The sequence below is a fragment of the Phacochoerus africanus genome, chromosome 8 (assembly GCF_016906955.1).
Source record: "Phacochoerus africanus isolate WHEZ1 chromosome 8, ROS_Pafr_v1, whole genome shotgun sequence".
In the NCBI taxonomy this organism is placed as follows: Eukaryota; Metazoa; Chordata; class Mammalia; order Artiodactyla; family Suidae; genus Phacochoerus; species Phacochoerus africanus.
In genome coordinates this window covers 148,026,953-148,045,913 of record NC_062551.1, presented here as the reverse complement: position 1 = coordinate 148,045,913, position 18,961 = coordinate 148,026,953, and the positions used below count along the sequence as shown (strand labels likewise).

The 18,961-nt window shown below is 44.2% G+C and overlaps 1 protein-coding gene across 1 annotated transcript in view; it reads left to right on the top strand.

Annotated features, from left to right (window-relative positions):
• ROR1 (receptor tyrosine kinase like orphan receptor 1) overlaps positions 1 to 18,961 on the top strand; it is a 448,217-nt gene that overhangs the window by 248,933 nt on the left and 180,323 nt on the right. The window contains exon 2 of the mRNA XM_047788808.1: positions 13,364 to 13,435. Coding sequence (XP_047644764.1) covers positions 13,364 to 13,435 — 72 coding nt within the window. The remainder of the gene's footprint in view (positions 1 to 13,363; positions 13,436 to 18,961) is intronic.

The following is an 18,961-nucleotide window of genomic DNA, read 5'->3' as shown; positions in this document are numbered from 1 at the left end:
TGAACACTTGGTTTCCAGGGACAGTCAGAAAATACAAGTTATGCTCTCAATAGATTTTTTCTGAACATAGTTTAAAAAATATTTTTATTCCCCACTCTCTGGCACTTTGAAATGATTGCATTAACAATGTGTTAGAGGGGATTAGAAATAACTGGAGTTCCCACTGTGGCGAAATGTGTTCAGCAGCCCCTCTGCGGTGGCAGGGCACAGATTCGATCCCCCCGGCCAGGCACCGTGTGTTAAAGGATCAGGCGTTGTCACGGCTGCCAGTGTGCAGCATGGATCTGATCCCTGGTCGGGAACTCATTTGCTATGGGGTGGCCACAAAAGAAAAATAAATCAGTAAATAAATGAATTAAATGACATTGTTTAAAAAGGAAAAAAAAAGAGAAAAACCAAAACTTAATCCCGGAGAAGAGATCTCACTGGCGGTGTAACAGAGCCTGTGTGCGCGGGCTTGGGTGAGGGAAGATGGTGCTTATGTTCCTGGCACTTGATGACACGCCGGGGACTTGCGGCAAATTCTCTGGCCGAGTCTGGGTTTCTTCAACTCCAACCAGGGTATGATTATCTCGGGCCTTGATCCCTCACGTGTGGAGTCATGAGCTAATGTCTGTTCTGTGTACAGGCTTTCTTGAAAGGAAAAGTGCTACCTAAATACAAGGTACTTGTATTTCTGTGAGGTGCTTGGAATCTTAATAGCTTTTTCAACTGCATCCAAAGTGGGCTTCTCTTTGTAAATGCGTTAAGTGGCTGAGAATCAAAGCTGAAAAGAGTTTTTTGTTTCCCCCTCCTTGCATGCCTAGAGGAGGAGGACTGCACATTTTTATTTTATTTCATTCGTTTAGCTTTTTAGGGATGCATTCATGGCATATGGAAGTTCCCAGACTAGGGATCGAATCAGAGCTGCAGCTGCTGGCCTACGCCACAGCCACAGCAATATGGGATCCAAGCTGCATGTGCAACCTACACCACAGCTCACGGCAACGCTGGATCCTTAACCCACAAAGTGAGGCCAGGGATCAAACCTGTGTCCTAATGGATCACAGTCGGGTTTGTTACAGCTGAGCCACAGAGGGAACTCCAAGACTGCATGTTTTTAGAGTCTGTCCAGTTTTGCCATTTATTGGAGTGCTCTGCAGACATAAATTCCCCAGCCATTGAGATCCTATAGGATGGAGATCCTGGTGGGGACAAAACTGTCCTGCTCCTTCCTTACAGGATGATAATTTTCCTCCTAAGAGTCTAATTGACTAACTTGTTGGTCAACCAATTAAGAGGACCTTCTAATTAAACATAAATACTTTGTTTTGAAAGACTTTCAAGTGGTACCAAGTTTTGTTCTTGGTTAATATTCATTGGGCTGTCTCAATATTGAGATTACTGACTACTTTGGAGTTTTATGACAAAAACAAGAAAGTTTTCGTCTGCCAACTACTTCTCCCTAGATTCTTAAATTCCTTGAAATGTCTCAGCTCATTTAAACCTTTTTTGAGTTGTTTGGATTCGTTTGTTTGTTTGGGGGTTATTTTTGCAGGCATATCGTTATTTGAGTTTCCCTGGATTGGCAGGTTGTAGAGACCAGTGCTAGGCTGGATATGTAAGACTCACCTAGGGAAACTTACTAGTTTAGGGAGAGGGATCGGAGAATCTGTATTTATCTAACACGCTCCATGGCTTGGTTTGGAAATCACTTCATTAAATACCCCTCAAGTTGTATCTGTGGTAAGTAAAAAAAAAAAAAAAAAAGTATTTACCAATTAGTGATCGCTGCCACTTTGCTGGGCGCTGAACTCATCTCTGAATATTTTCGTAATTTCATCACAGTCCTGCAAGCTCATATGTTCTACCAGTTTATGAATGAGGAACTGAGGTTTAAAGGTATGAAGTAATTTGTCCCAGGTCATAAGCTAGTATGTGACTGACCCAGGATTTGCACATGTCTGCCTCTCAATTCAACATAACACCTTTCATCCTCTGCCCTGCTGCTTCTCATCTAGCATGTTTCAGGATCATGTAGGATCCAGGTAGGACACAGAGGCACTAAGAGACTTGATCCTTGCCCTGGAGAATTTTACTGTGTAATCAGAGTGAAAGGAAGGACACATGGACCATAGAACTGCGTATAGACAATCAAGTGGAAAATTAGTAACTCCAGTTTTTTGTCTTTTCGATAGAAAACTGAATTATCACTGAATTAGTAGGTTTATTATGTTTTCCTATCGGACTGCATGTTGTTTTGCTGTGCTTGAAATATAGCTTGAAACAGAGGTATCCTATTTGAGAAATACATGAGAAAAGATTGTGTTTTTGTCAGTACTATGCTGTTTCAAGGAGGTAAAATTTGCGCACCAAATGGTCTATTTTATATATTCTGTTTTTTCATTGGTCTGGCTAGAGCAGAAGTCATGTACTTGTGCATAGTGTCATGCTAAATGGAAAATTATTTTCTCTCTTGCCAGAGCCAAGTGAAATGAGAAAGGGAAAAGGGACTGGAAATTTAGAAACTCTTTAGAAACAGGTGAGACTAACCCTCTATTCTCAGCAGATATTTATGTTGCTAAGGAGATAAAGACAAAAGACCCAGTCTTGGTTGAAGAATCGATTTAGGTGTGTACAGGGGTGGAGTTAAATTACTAAACCTGGGAGAGACATTCCTTGATTCTGATAGAAGACACGTGGAACTTAGTAGCCAAGTTCTGCGGACAAAGGCTGCTATGTGATTATGCTGAGTGAACTGTAGAACCTTAGAGGTCTCATTTGTTGTTTCCTTTTTGCAGAAATAATTGCTGTTCTGTTCAAAGGGGGAAAAAATAGATTATTCAGGCTCTTTGTGTCCATCTAACCATCTCCATAAATCACATAAATTTCATACTAAAACCTTTGGTCAGGACAGGATCTTCCAAGATAGTACTGAGCCCCTTTCCCCCACCTCCAGTCCCACCTCCATGCCATACACAGCACTTATCATACTCTATTTTAATTCTTTATTTACTTCTCTGTATCCCTACCAACAAAATCAGCTCCATGAAGTAAGGAAAGGTCTTTTTTTTAAATTAAAGTATAGTTGATTTACAGTGTTGTGTCAAGTTCCATTGCACAGCAAGGCAACCCAGTCATTCATATTATCATCCGTCATGTTCTGTCACAGAAAGTTGGATATAGTTCCCTGTGCTATACAGTAGAACCTCATTGTTGATCCATTCTAAATGTAATAGTTTGCATCAACCAACCCGGAACTCCCAGTCCATCCCATTCCCTCCCCCTCCCCCTCCCCCCTGGCACAAGTCTGTTCTCTACATCTGTGGGTCTGTTTCTGTGTTATAGATAGGTTCATTTGTGCCACATTTTAGATTCCACATATAAGTGATAACATATGGTATTTGTCTTTCTCTTTCTGACTAACCTTACTTGGTAGGAGAATCTCTGGTTGCGTCCGTGTTGCTGCAAATGGAATGGTCTTGATCTTTTTTACCTGTATTTCCCAGCACCTAGCTAGCGCTTAGCCAGTATGAGTGAATGAATGGATGGATGATTTAATGAACAAATGAATTTTTTAACATTAAATTCCAGGTGAAAGTAAGGAGTTTTTGAAGAAATCTTTTGTGGCCACCTAGTTTTCTGAACTGTTACGCTAATACACTAAAGACTACCCACCACAACTTAACCTCCTTCTCATTGTGTATAAGACTTAACCGGAGTTCCCGTCGTGGCGCAGTGGTTAACGAATCCGACTAGGAACCATGAAGTGCGGGTTCGGTCCCTGCCCTTGCTCAGTGGGTTGACAATCCGGCGTTGCCGTGAGCTGTGGTGTAGGTTGCAGACGCGGCTCGGATCTCGCGTTGCTGTGGCTCTGGCATAGGCCGGTGGCTACAGCTCCGATTCAACCCCTAGCCTGGGAACCTCCATATGCCGCGGGAGCGGCCCAAGAAATAGCAACAACAACAACAACAACAAAAAGACAAAAGACCAAAAAAAAAAAAAGACTTAACCAAGACTTCATTTGTTTTGCGAAAGTCAGGAATAAACTCTCAGGCTGTCATGGTACTGCAGCTAGGAAAGCATCTTTCTTGGCTCTCTTGTTTCTTTTGAGAAGCAGGTGACTTAGGACTGACCAGGTGCAATTACAGGGTAATAGACTTTTATTACCAAATGGATTAGAGAATATGAAATGAAAGTGTGGGGGGCCATACAAAGGTAGGAATTGAAATGGCAAAGCCCTGAAGACAAAGACAGATGACATGGCAGGATGAGTAACAAGAAAAAAATTGCCAGGAGGCACTTTTGAGGGGAAGAGTGTTTAAGGAAGAGCGGTCAAGTGGAAACCAGAAGAAAAGAGTGAGTTTGTTGATGTCATTGGGAATCTGAGGTGCCTGCATCACCTGAAAGGAAATGAAGTAAAACCTCTATAGAGAGATAAGGCCAATTTCTGAGCTAAACATTTTTCATCGTGCTTGCTCTTGAAGCCAGAAATAAACTACTTCTTTTGTTGCCCTAAGCTTCCACGGAGTCCAGGGCACCATGGGTGAGTGACAGAGTGCTCACTTTGGGTCCATTTATTTGAACTTCTCCTTGGGGAAGATCAAGGTTAGAGCCATTTGGAAACTTCTCTTAGGAATTTGCACTGGTGCTAAGAAAATACTATCTCCCTAGTAATTAACTGAGGTGTTTCCTTTTTGTCTCTAAGAGAAAAAAAATTTACTATTTGTTTCCTCTTGGAAAATTTTCTCCTGTATAATCAAGTATGACCATTATTGATGTTCATGTACTTTCTGTAATGTTCTGGAGTATTTCTAATACACAGGCTTCCTCTCAAACTGGAATGTCTTTCCCACCCTCTGATGCTATACTTTTTCTCAGTGCTGCCTTAGAACTCAGTTCACCTCTGCTGCACTTCTTAAAACAGATTTTTGCTTCAAAGCTTATTTAACATTTTCTAATTTGTTTGCTTATTATCGCTTCTTGCATAACCCTCCTTCCTTCTAGATCCAACTTCCTTCCTAACTGAACTAAAGAATTTAGCACAAAAGGCTATGAGTGAGTTTAAATAGACGGAAATGCAAAGAAACCACCAAACATCCAGGATGAATGGTTACAGTGGGGATAATACATCTATACTGTGGAATACTACTCGCAGCGAAAAAGAACAAGGCATTAATACACACAACAAATTGGGTAGATCTCAAGGGCATTGTATGTGTCCATTTATATGACTTTCTTAAAACAGTAAAATTATGGAGATGGAGAACAGATTAGCAGTGGCCAGGGGTTAGGAATGGTTAGGAGGAGAGGACAGGTGTGATTCTAAAAGGGTAGCATGAGGGAAATCTTTACACTGATGACGAAGTTCTTTATCTTGACTGCAGTGATGGTTATGTGAATTTACGCCTGTGAGGGAATGACAGAGAACTCTACACATACATTGTAACAATGTCAAATTCCAGGTTTTGATTCCATGATTACATAAGCTTAACTGGAGAGAAATTGCGTGAAGGGAACTTGTGACCTCTCTGGTCTTTATACACCCTTTTGATTTCTTGTGGGGACATTTCCCACTCCCACCCTCCACCCTACCCAAGGCCTGGGTGGACTCCAGGGTCCTAGCAGCTTCTCTGGCCACTGAGGGAAGCGTTTCCAACCTCTTTCCATGGATGGGGGAGCTCTCCCAGGCTCTCATAAAGGCTTAATGCAAGAACTCAGGTCTCTCTTTGGACACGCGCTGGTTTTCCATGAGCACTGATACAGCAGTCCCCAGCCCGGAGGACCTGTACTTATAGATGCCTTTCACATCAGCTCCCACTTACTGATCTTTTTGGCACCTGAGCATGCCCTTTTCTTTCAATCTCAGCTATGCCTTATATTTTTCTTGTCATATTTTATTCAATACTCTTAGGGTTTTGTTGTTTGTTTGTTTGTTTGTTTGTTTTTGCTTTAGAGAGCTGCACTCAAGGCATATGGAAGTTCTCAGGCTAGGGGTTAAATTGGAGCTGCAGCTGCCAGTCTACGCCACAGCCACAGTAAGGCCAGATCTGAGCTATATCTATGAACTACACCACAGCTCACGGCAACACCGAATCCTTAACCCATTGATCGAGGCTAGGGATCAAACCCACATCCTCATGGATCCTAGTTGGGTTCATTAGCGCTGAGCCATGATGGGAACTCCTGGTACTCTTGGTATTTTTAGCCTGGTTAGGGTGGGGCAGGAGGAATGAGTTGTGGGAAGGGGAGGGAGACCATTTCTGTCCGTTTCTATTGTTGCTCCTGTGTTCCTCTCTCACTAGACTGTAAATTCTTGAAAATTATTAGGGACCAGGTCAAGCGTTTTCATCCCAGTTCTTATACATAGAAAGTACTACTATACCTGTGAATTGAATGAATGGATGGATGGGTGAGTGAGTGAATCTCTAGAGTTCTGCAGAAGAGAACCCGAGTTTAAGTAAGATAGTTTTAAAGGCTATTTTATTCATTTTAAAGAAGATGTGTGTCATTGTGGTCCTTTGTGTAGCTTAATTACTTTAAATGCAAGAACTGCATGGATCCATAATATTTATTCAACAGATTTAAAGAAGGAAAGCGTATTCCCCAAGGGAAAAAAAAAAGGCATTTAAGTGTGATCCAAGAAGTATTTCCTTTCCTTCCTTTGTGTCCTCCACCATCTTTTGGTGTTTGAAGAATTAGGGACCCAGACATTGAAGGGGGCAGAATGTGGCCTCTGGTACTATTTCTCAAACCATATTCTAGCAAGCTTAGAGTTCATAGGGGTCCTCTGGGGCGGAAGGGGACTTAAACTGGAGAGCAAGTGGTACATCCTTTCAGCACCTCCACCCCCACCCCCTGCCGCCCCCCAATTTGGCACAGTTCTAGACACTGACTCTGCTGTCAGACTACCTGGGTTTGATTGATCCTGATTCCAACCCTCACCCCAATAAACTGAGTAGGCAAGTGCCTATCTCTGCCTCCGACTTTTTAATCTTAGGATGGAGGTAACAGTGGTGCCTACCTTACAGAAGTGTTGAGAAAATCTCTGAGTGTCAGCCTCTCAATGAGAAAACCTGGAAACTATTTTTTTTGTAACAATTCCATCTATAAATATGAATAATACCACAAATTTTGGTATATTTTTAATTTCTCTTCCACAAGTCAGTGGCTTTGCTACCTGTACAATAATTGCGCTATTCATGAAATCATTACAGGTGTTATTAAAAAATGTGATAGACTTTTGGATGCTGAGGGGGAGGGGGAGGGAGTGGGATGGATGGGATGCTTGGGGTTAATAGATGCAGACTATTGCCTTTGGAATGGATTCGCAATGAGATCCTGCTGTGTAGCACTGGAAACTATGTCTGGTCACTTATGATGGCGCATGATAATGGGAGAAAAAAGAATGTATACATGTGTGTGTGACTGGGTCACCATGCTGTACAGTAGAAAATTGACAGCACACTGTCAACCAGCTATAATGGAAAAAAATAAAAGTCACACACACAAAAAAATATGATTTTATGGTGCGGTGTAGGGAGTGTGGTTGGGTATTTGAATAGAATATAAGGTTGCAGGATTGCACCCTTTTCTTTGTGACTGGACCGATAACTCATTTGGAAGATGACACCAGATGTCCCGGTCTGAGGTTATTGAGAATTAGCTCCTCAGAGACACTGAACATGTCTGACTGTCCCCCAAAGGTGAGAGTGGCCCCTCATCCAGGACCCTAGATGGGGGCACAGCCAGAGCAATGTCCAGACTAAGCCCCTGGCGCTGCTGGGGACTGTGGCCTGCCGGTCCTACGAAGGAAAGTAGACTGTGACCTTCCCAAGAAGGTACCCTTGGTGAAGGTGACGAACCCGTCTGTGGGCTCCTCCTCCCCGGAGGCGCTGGGGGGAGGAAGGAACCAGACCCGAGAGCCTCAAATAGAAGATCACCCTGCAGGCCAGAGACTTGCAGCCACTGAACCCTCACCTCCTTGCCATCCTCTCCTCCCACGTGATCATGAGCAGAAACCTTTTACCGCAGAAAAAAAGGTGCCCTTTTTTGTGTGACTGACACTGGCTCTTAGGAAATTCCCCGTGCCTCTCTCTGAACTCAGCTTCTAAGGGTGTATTTCTAAGCCCGTCTAAGGCCTGGCTCTACCTCAGAGCTGTGCTTTGGCCAAGTTGCTTGACTACGGTGGCCTTATTTTCTTCATCTCTCAAATAAGGAGATTGTGCCATAAGAGGATTAACATTTTTTATGTTTAAAGCAGGGGAGCCTTTTCTGTAACACCTGAATACATAGCACAGAGAGATGCAGAGTGCGCCCTGTTGAAGGAGGAGCCAGAGCCTGGTCTTCTTGTCTTCTGTATCCCTAAATCCTCTAATGTCCCCCTAGAAGGATATCTCCAGCATCCTTAGGCATGAGTTGTGAGCTGCTTAAACTTGTAAGAAATTAGTGTACTGAAAATAAGATCACATGACACTTCTATTTCATATGTAAGGAGAGAAGGACCCACAAACAGATCATTCATTAAAATGTGCATCCTTTTTTTTTGGTTTTTTGGTTTTTGTTTTTGTCTTTTTGCCTTTTCTTGGGTTGCTCCCATGGCATATGGAGGTTCCCAGGCTAGGGGTCTAATTGGAGCTGTAGCCACCGGCCTACTCCAGAGCCACAGCAACTCGGGATCTGAGCCGCATCTGGGACCTACACCACAGCTCATGGCAATGCTGGATCCTTACCCCACTGAGCGAGGCCAGGGATGGGACCCGCAACCTCATGGTTCCTAGTCAGATTCATTAACCACTGCGCCACCATGGGAACTCCAAAATGTGCATCCTTTCAAAAAAAATTGTAAATGTGTTAACTCTGGTGGTGGGGGGACAGAATGACTATTAAAGTATGACCCAAAGCAGAAAGGAAGGAAGGAAGGGAGGGAAGGAAGGAAAGAGAGGAGAAAGGAAAAGAAAGAAGGAGAGAGAGGGAAAGAGGGAGGGAGGAAGAGAAAGGGAGGAAGGAAAGAAAAGAAAAAAGAAAAGAGAAAGAAAGAAAGAGAAAGCAAGCAAGCAAGCAAACATAATTTGATAAATAAGTCATGGGCCTCTAAGGCCCACTCAGATATGACCTTGTAGGAATCCGTGATGCTGGTCATGAAAGGCCCTGGGATAACCACTTGTTCCCTCACACTTGGCCTTCGTGACCACTGGGCTGGCCACTAGTCTCGTGGGAGTGCCGGTCTGTGCCTGTGTAACCTCAACTTATCACTGGATCAGGATACAGGATGTGGGGTGGCCGAGTGCTTCTTGGAAGAGCTTTTGCATCCTGTGAACACTGGGTTGCTACCTGCCAACTGCTGAGATGAACCAGTGATCCTTTTGGAGAGCGCCGGCTTTTATCAATGAGGAGGATTCAAGGCTTAGTATTTTTTTTCCTTCCCTCCAAATAACACTCCCACTGTTCAGGCTTAAATACCAAAACCTTATGGTTTGCAGAATCTGTGCCAAAAAGTCAATCATCAGTGAAACTGCAAAGATAATAACTCCTATTGATCAACTCTGGGAAGGATGGCTTGCCCTCCTGCAGAGGTCAGGAAAGATAAGGGCTGGAGTTTTCTAAAACCTGCTTGATTTGCCTAAATTGGATTAAAACACTTATGTTCTTAGAGAACTGATGACCAATTCAGGAAAACCTCACAAAATGAAAAGATTGGTTTGGATTAGTAAGGCATGCGAAGTCAAGTCTTTGTAAAAGCATTTCAGACCTAGACAGTGACATAACCACTGACCGGAGTATGTCCACACAGAGGCGGCTGCCCTCTTCCTTGACAAACAGAGGGTCAGGCTTGAAAGAACTTGAGTGTCTACACTCTGCTGGGCCCCCTATTGGGCGCAGGATCCTTTTGGTCCATAATCTGATTTAGTCCTTACCACAGTCCTGGGAGATGGCTTTTATTGTCCCCATTTTCCAGATGAGAAAATAGGGGTCAAAAAGATATTAAGTAATTTGCTCCTGATCACAAAATTAGTAAGTGGCAGAAATTCGTATGTTAACATAGATGTGTATTTCCATTCAGTATTTTCCTGTCTCCTAATTGGCACATACAAATTTGCTATTACTACAATAATTTGGCACAAAGAGAGGCTGCTAGTCTGGTGTTAAATATCTCATGCTTTTGCCATGATGAAGAGGACAAGGGAGGGGCTGCATCCATCAGTGGAAATCCATCAGTGATTCAAGAGTCAAAACTGGTGGCCACGTCCCTCTAAAGCTGCTGCTGATCCTGGGATCCATGGCGTTCAAGTTGAGATGTGCTCAATTTTCTTTTCTTTTTCTTTTTTTCCTTTTTGTCTTGTCTAGGGCCACGCGCATGACATATGGAGGTTCCCAGGCTAGGGGTCTAATCAGAGCTGTAGCTCCAGCCTACGCCAGAGCCACAGCAATGCCAGATCCGAGGCACGTCTGCAACCTACACCACAGCTCACTGCAATGCCGGATCCTTAACCCACTGAGCAAGGCCAGGGATTGAACCCGCAACCTCATGGTTCCTAGGCGGGCTCATTAACCACTGCGCCACCATGGGAACTCCCTCAATTTTTCTCCTTTACAATATCTGCTGTCCTTTCAGGAGTTGAGGGCATGCTATCAAACATCATTTTTATGAGGGTCAATTACTGATATTAAACTTTTCACATTAAATAATCAAACTTTCTTTTAAAAAAAATTGGGTCCAGAAGATATTATTTGTCAGGGAGATTATTCATAATTTAAAATATTGTATCTATTTCTATTATCGTTTCATCTGAGAAGCTGAACACGTGCTTATGTGGAGGAATAGATCCTGAGGCTGAGAGCAAAATTCCTCAGAATCCTCACCGTCACTTAATGAGCTTGTGAATTGAAATTATCTTTGCTGTAACCCAAGGACCAAGTGGTAATTAGTGTCCAGGGACATGTGGGGAACAATTTCACTGTTAGCAATGCCAAGAATCTATGCATTTGTCATCAGCCCCAAATTATATTCAATCAGCAATTCAAATGCCAGTTAGCACAATCAAGTGACATATAGCCTGCTTTCTATAAAATTAATACTGTAAAATGAAACCTGTGTTTCTGGCCATTTAACTGTGAACAGCAGTAAGATGAAGCTATGAAAATATTGAATGTAAATGCTGTCAAGATCTGTCTTAATCCCACCACTTCCCCACCCTTTGCTTCCTCGCCTGGACCGCTGCCGTGGCTGCCTCGTTTCTATTCCCAAGCTCCCTGAAGTCTGGGTATTGGAGTGCTTGATGAGCCTTTTTCTAAGAGGAGCCACAGTAGTCCAAAATACTGCAAACAAGGGGCCTTTATTCAAAGAGCCCAAGTGGGTGGCAGCAGGGTGGGGGTCACAGTGGGGTTATGGTTGGCGTCGTAGGTACGTGGAAGGCTCCAAAATGTAGACAATTAGCACTTCCTGGTGAAATCATCTGCATGAAACACCCATTCCTGGGACCCGTGGTTGATAACAGAAGCACCGCCTCCTTGTGCAGTTCTGTGTGAAGCGTTTTTCTTATTTGGGCAATGTTTTCTTTTTGGCTTCATGTTTTGGAATTCCATGTGCTATAAGATCCCTGCCATCCTGCCCATCCAGCTTCAGGTCCCTGTGAAAGAATCTATGCTGTGTTGGCTCAGGAGGCGGGAGGTGACTGGGGCCGTTTGGGGTGGGGAGGGTGTGTGTGTTTGGTCTACTTTCTTTCCCACTTGGACAGGGAAGGAGGCAAGCCCGGGAGGGCTGCACAAACCAAACAAACCTTTTGTCTCTGTTGCGAATGGCAGGTGGATTGGAGACCCAGTAGACAAACCAGAAGTCGTGGCCTCTTGCAGGGTCTCGGTGGGTAAACATCCTGCCCTTGGCAAAGCTCACTGATGGTGACGTGTGACATCGACGACCGTGTGGCAGCAGACGGTCCTCATCAGTAAATAAGGAAATGTAGAGAGTAGGCTTATCTAGGCGAAAAGGTGAAAAGCAAGTCCGGTTTGGGAGTTCCCATTGTGGCGCAGTGGGAACGAACCTGACTAATACCCATGAGGACGTGGGTTCGATCCCTGGCCCCGATCTGTGGGTTAAGGATCTGGCTCTGCCATGAGCTGTGGTGTAGGTCAAAGAAGTGGCTCGGATCCCACATTGCTGTGGTGGTGGTGTAGGCCTGCAGCTGTAGCTCCTATTCACCCCCTAGACTGGGAACCTCCATATGCCTCGGGTACAGCCCTGAAAAGCAAAAAAAAAAAAAGTCAGGTTTCACAGACTGGAGTACTGGACAGCATGGGCTGTCAGGGGGTGCATGGGTGACAGAGTGAGACAGATTTGAATGTGAATCCCAGTTCTTCTACTTAGTAAAGTTTACCATGCCTTCCAGCTCAGATCCATTGTCACTGGCTACCTATAGCCCAGTGTTGAAAAGACTCTTAAGGTAGATCTCAGGTTTAATAGGCCAGAAGGGCCGTAATTGATTAATGATGTCTGAAGGAAGGGGGAGTGACAGCGTGGCTGCCAGGGCTCTAAGACCCAGGCTCTGGGCTCTTTTGAGATCCTGCTCAGCACTAAAGTTCCGTAATACTCTGTGGTGGGGGTGAGTGTGTGTGTGTGTGTGTGTGTGAAGGCATGGCCTAAGGAAAGATGAATGCAATCCTACTAGGATGTATCTGTCAGATGGTGTCATGGGTTAAATTTTCAGAAACAAAACCATTGTTTGTATATTACAGTATATTACTGAAGAATTTTAAAATTATCATAGTGTAGCATGTCCTTCAGATTAGTGATTTGCATGTTTGCTTTAACTTACAGTGGTTTTGAAAATTATCTTTTAGTTTAGCTTACCCCAAATGACACTCCTTGTTCACATATTTAGTTTTCATCTGTCTTGACTTAAAGTTTCCATATAGAGAAATCGATGTCTCTATTTAGAAGTAATGCTCTCATTTCACAAACACTAAGGGAGCCAGCAGCAAGAGCCATGCTGTTCTCGCATTTCATGGGAAGACTCTTGACTCTATTAGTCTATGACCCGTCTTCAAGTAAGAAAAGGAAGCGTTTATGCTTGATGATGTTTGGTCATTTCTGTAGGTTTGGGTTTTTTCCCCCCATGAAATCTTTGCCTTTGAATGTTCAAGCCTGTGTTTTAAAGAAAACAATCTCCCAATCTGGCCTGCAGTGTGTTGGTCTGGACAGCCTCTGTAACGCAGACACCTCTGCCTGGCAAGCGGAGCGGCTGTCCCGGTGTAATAAGCTGTGGGGGACCGCGGGGTCTCTCAAAAGGCAGGGCCTCTGGAAATCTCCTGCAATGCTTCTAACAGCCCATAAGTTGCTGTGTTTAATATTGCCCGTCTTTCTCCCCACCCTTCTTTTTCTTTTCAGAAACAGAGCTGTCCTTCAGTGCTGAGTTAGTGCCTACCTCACCGTGGAACATTTCAAGTGAGCTCGACAAAGGTACCCAGTGGGAATATTCAGGAGAAGGGATGGAGGAGGGGAGGCGGGAAACGCCATTTTTAATCCTGGCACAGCCGTCTTTGAAATCGACTGCTTTTTAGATCACTAGGAGCTGGGGGCCAAAATAAATTCCTGACTTACTCGGTGATCAGGGCACATTTAATGACTTGGAATTCTGTTATTTCTGGAGAGGTGTGGTTTTTGTAGGTGGGTTTTTTTTTTTTTTTCCTGTTCTTTCTCTCTCTTTCCCTTCTTCCTCTAAAATGTTCCACATGGTAAAAGTGCTTCAAGATGTGAAAAAGGGTTGTTTCTGACCTTCCTGACACTACATCCAGTGGATCTTATTTAGAGGATGTGATTCTGCCTGAGCCAGGATTGATCTGAGCTGTTTGCTGGGTGACCTTTTACAGTGAGTATTGGAGGTGCTTGCAGGGTTCAGGGCAGGGTATTTGGAACGGTTGTAATTGCCTGTGCGTGCAGATGGCGGCTTCCTGTGTGCATGCGGAGAACAGGCTTTTGCTATGAGGTTGTCTGAGTATTAATTAGGTCCTGGTACATACTAATCACTGGCGACTCTAGAGAGAGCCCAGATCCTGAAATGATAAATTGGGACACATTCAAAACCCTGCAGTTGGCTCATGCTCCCTTTCCAGCCTTATTTTTCTTCAGTCTCCCCTTTATGCCCTTTTATGCATCTCCAGCCAAATTTCTATGTTATCTTATATATCCTAGGCTTTTCTGCTTCTCTGCTTTTGTCTAAGCTGTTCTGAATTGCCCTTCCTTCCTTGGAATTGCCCGTTCTCTCCCCTCTATAGGGGAACCAATTACTTCTCCTTTAAGTCTGAGCATATCGTCTATATCAGCCACAGTCCTGTCTAATCAATCCCTCAGCAGGAGATGGCCTTTCTGGTTTTGGAACTCCCATAGTTTTTTGTCTTAACATTTTCTTTCTTTCTTTCTTTCTTTTGTCTTGTCTTTTTTTAGAGCCAAACCCACGGCATATGAAGTTTCCCAGTCTAGGGGTCGAATTGGTGCTGTAGTCGCCGGCCTATGCCACAGCCACTGCAACTTGGGATCCGAGTCTGCCACCTACACCACAGCTCACCACAACTCTGGATCCTTAACCCACTGAGTGAGGCCAGGGATTGAACCCACAACGTCATGGTTACCAGTCAGATTCGTTTCTGCTGCACCACAAGGCAAACTCCTCATGAGTTTTTTTTAATGGAAAAAAAAAGAATTACAGCACGCTAAAGGTTAACTCGGTGCCTATGCTTTGTCAAGCACCATGCCAGGGCCTTTCAAGGATATGAACTTCATTGGCAAGCTCCTATGGCACGAACAGAAAAAATCATAGCATTGCCCACTACATGCTACTGATCAGGTCCCAATGACGGCTGTGGAAGGATATGAGCATACATGCTGAAAAGGCAGCAGAGGCACCAGTCAGAAACCAAGCCTGCCAGACTTTGAATTTCTACTAGGCCAGTATTATAATTAGCAGCTGTTGCTCTTCAAGAAGGAAATAATGTTAATAGTAGTGAACCTACTGGCCTAGGGTGTGATTCATGCAGGGCCCAAGCTCCTTGGATTGTTTAGCATGGCCTTCCAGAAAGCATGGATGGCTTTCCAGGGATTCTTGGCATCTTCATTTTCTAGAAGATAATTCGTTTCTGGTCTTTAATTCTCATTTAGAATGAAAGAGGAAGCTGATTAATTCATTTACTCATCCATTGATTGCATCGTACTCTGATCTGGGCATAGTCTCAAGAATCAGGATCAAAAGATGAATCAGACCAAGGTCTTTGTCCTCTGGGAACTCAGAGCCATGAGAAAAAGTTCTGATAATCAGAACTTTCGGATCCGTTTGATAGATTGAGCTGTCAAGGGCCATCCCTCTCAAGCACAGAGAGATGCTGGTGGAAATAGACAAGGGGAAAAAACAAAAACAAAACAAAAAAAAACACCATGGCCAGGCTGGTATGCAGAAAGGAGAAATCCTCAGGGGCCAGAAATGAAGAGCAAGCAGTGGTCAGCAGGAAAGAATGAAACAAAAGGTCCTATGAAAACATGGGAAGTATGCACGGTTCTTAGAGGCTGGAGTTTCAGAATCCTGTGGGGATGAGAGGTGAGGCTGTAGGAAAGAAATTCCTCGCTGAGGCTGTCAATGAGGAATGACAGGCCTGAGCGGGAAATAAGAAAAATTCTGCCGGGGAGCTGGTATGGAAGTCTGTCAACCACCCTGGGCCACTGGGATCACCCACAAGAAATCAAAACCCCAGTCTGTGCTCTGTGTGAATATGGGGTTAGGGTTCTTCTCTTGCCGTATACAAGCCACAAACCAAGAAGATAATTTAAAAACTTGGTCTGCAGTTGATTAAACTATGAGACCTTGACAGGGGGCAGCCTAAAACCAGGTCATAAAAATGTCTCTACAGCCCAGTACATATGAGTTTTCCATCAAAAAAGAAATTTAAAAAAACCAAAACCACAAAACAATAAAACTCCTGCTGATGTTAAGTGTACTTTTAAATATTATAGTGCATGCAAGAGAGGAAAAAGAGCCACCATTAGTGAGAATCAGACAAAACACATGGCAAAGTTCCTATCTTGGATAATAAAGGCAATAGACCAGTTTGAGAGAGTAGAGAGGTTTAAAATATTTCTTGGTGAAAGAGGAAATAGAAACCATAGGGCAAGTACAGGATAATAGGACTGAAAAGACATTTTAAAAGACCTAAATGGGGGCGTTCCCATCGTGGCTCAATGGTTAACGAATCCGACTAGGAACCATGAGGTTGTGGGCTCCATCCCTGGCCTCGCTCAGTGGGTTAAGGATCCAACATTGCCGTGAGCTGTGGTGTAGGTTGCAGACATGGCTCGGATTCTGTGTTGCTGTGGCTCTGGTGTAGGCTGGTGGCTGCATCTCCCATTAGACCCCTAGCCTGGGAACCTCCATATGCTGCGGGAGTGGCCCTAGAAAAGGCAAAAATACCAAAAAAAAAAAAGAAAGAAAGAAAGAAAAGAAAAGAAAAAATGAAAGAACTAAATGGAAATTCTAGAATTGAAAAATAGAGTTATAGGAATTAAAAATTCATCAAGTGGTTTAAACATTGATGTGTTCAGCTGAAGACAGAAATGGTGAACTAGAAGATAGATTCAAGATAACATTGTGGTTAAGAGAATGGACTCGGGAGCCAAGGTGACTAAGTTTGAATCCTGACTCTACCACTTGCATGCTGTCCCACTTTGGGCAAGTCACCCAACCTCTCTGTGCTTTGGTCTTCTCATTAAGAGATTATGGAGTTCCCTGATGGCCTAGTGGTTAAGGACTCTGTGTTGTCACTGCTGTGGCTTGGGTTCTAACCCTGGACAAGGCCCTAGCCCCCACCCACCCCCCCAAAAAAAGATGAGATCATAAAAGTACTTCATAGGGTCATTTTGAAAATTGATGTGGCCAGCAAATCTGGTAAACTAATTGGGCAGTTAAGAAGTAACAGCCGTTTCTGGTTAATATGGTCTTTATTTTGGGCTTGGTAGATTAAAAAAGAAAATCATTGGTGTTTTGGTAGGCTTATAATAAGGAAAACATATTTGAGGTTTGGAGTGAAGATTTCAGATCCTGTTAAGTCAGCTTCTGCCCACTCTGGACTACCATGCATGGTTATCCACGCACATCAGCACCACATTTAGTGGGGTAAACAAGGTTCTCCGGGGCCTTACCCCTGTCAACTCCTCTCTCCTTACCTGTCCACTCCATCCTTTGTACTCTGTTTCAACAATCTGCCTCTAATTTCCCAAATATATCCTTCTACGTTCAGTCTGTCCACCTTTGTTCATGCAATTTCTTTTGACTGATGTCCTTAACCCTATTCTTCACTTGGCCGACTCCGTCTTTACCTAAGCATCACCTGAACCGTTCCCTCACCCTCTTTTCCCCGACAGTGCTCTCCATGGGCAGAATGCTGAATACAATAAGCAGCATTCCTCCTTGGGTGGACCTGACCGTCTCAAAGGAGAGACCAAAAATTAATGAATCCTTTCATCAACCCATGGACCATGCCATCAATAGTACCCCCAAACAGGAGTTCCCACTGTGACTTATCAGGTTAAGAACCCGACCCTGTCTCTGTGAGGAGGCAGGTTGGATCCCTGGCCTTTCTCAGTGGGTTAAGGATGCAGCATTGCTGCAAGCTGTGGATAGGTTGCGGATGTGGCTCAGATCCGGTGTTGCCATGCCTGTGGTGTATAGGCCTCAGCTGCAGCTCCGATTCAACCCCCTAGCCCGGGAACTTCCATGTGCTGCAGGTGTGGCAGTAAAAAAACAGAAACAAAAACAGGACCCTGAAACATTTAACATGTGGGGTATCATATCACCCCATGTCTATCTTGATCAGAATTCTTACCACGCTGTATTGACATCACCTATTCTGTGTCCATCTCTTGAAAGTCGCGGCTCTCTTATCTACTGTTGGCATGCCTGGCACAGTGTTTGGTGAGTAGTAGAAAACATGGTGTTAAATGGCATGGGTCCTAATGCCATCTGTGCCAGTTCATAGTTGCCACATATGAATTCCCGGTAGGTGTGAGGCACTTGGTAAGCATATGAAGGCATCATGCAAATTCACATCACCCTGTGCAGCTGAACAGAAAGGCAGCTGAGGCTCATGAGGATTAAAAGGGCTTGGCTGCAGGGCATAGCTGATTCTTACCAAGGCCTCCTGACCAAGTCCAACATGGCAGCAGATTACACTGTCTCCCTTGCATTCATGCCCCTTCTCCATGGGGGCCATTTCCCTTCCATAAAGAAGCAGTCAAGTAAAAATCCATCACTTGGTCTTCTTTAATGCGTTTCTCTTCGCTGACCTGCTCTGTTCAACCCGTCCATCCAACTCTGGCTCCCCAGCCTCACGCAGGTCGTAGTTTTCTGTTAAACGAGTCCAGCCAGTGGCATTAAACAGTTACCTGTTTATCCTTTCCAACAGGAAATGAAATTTAAAAGAGACAAGGCCACCCGGGAAGGGCTGTTGAAAGCTACTATTGATGGGGCATGAGGGTAATTTCTGAAACAAATGCTTCAGAACCAAGTGGCTCCTAAAATAAATCGATCTACAGGGGCCCAACCTCAGCTTCCCCATGGGGGTTTTGGGGTGAGGCGTGATGAGGGCCTCTTTCCCCCTCTTCCATTTGCAGTCACATGAGGTCTCAGAGGTTCTCTATAGAAAGCCAAATGTTTCTTTTGGAGAAAGCACTGGAAATTGCACCTGTATGTAGCAGAAAGGCAGGGAGCCTACTCCTTAAAAAAAATATAGAGGCCTGCTTCCAACTGCAAATAGTTCTCTGTGCTGATGGACTAGATGTGGAGGTATTTTGGTCTTGCTTTGCTTTTTTAAATGGAGAGCTGGCTCTCTCTACCAGCCCAGAGCTTCCCACATGATAAGCAAGGGTATAGCCCAGTTCTTAGGAGCATGAACTCTGGCGTGACTGTGACTCTGAGCTCCCTTTTGCTCACCTGTGGAGTGAAGG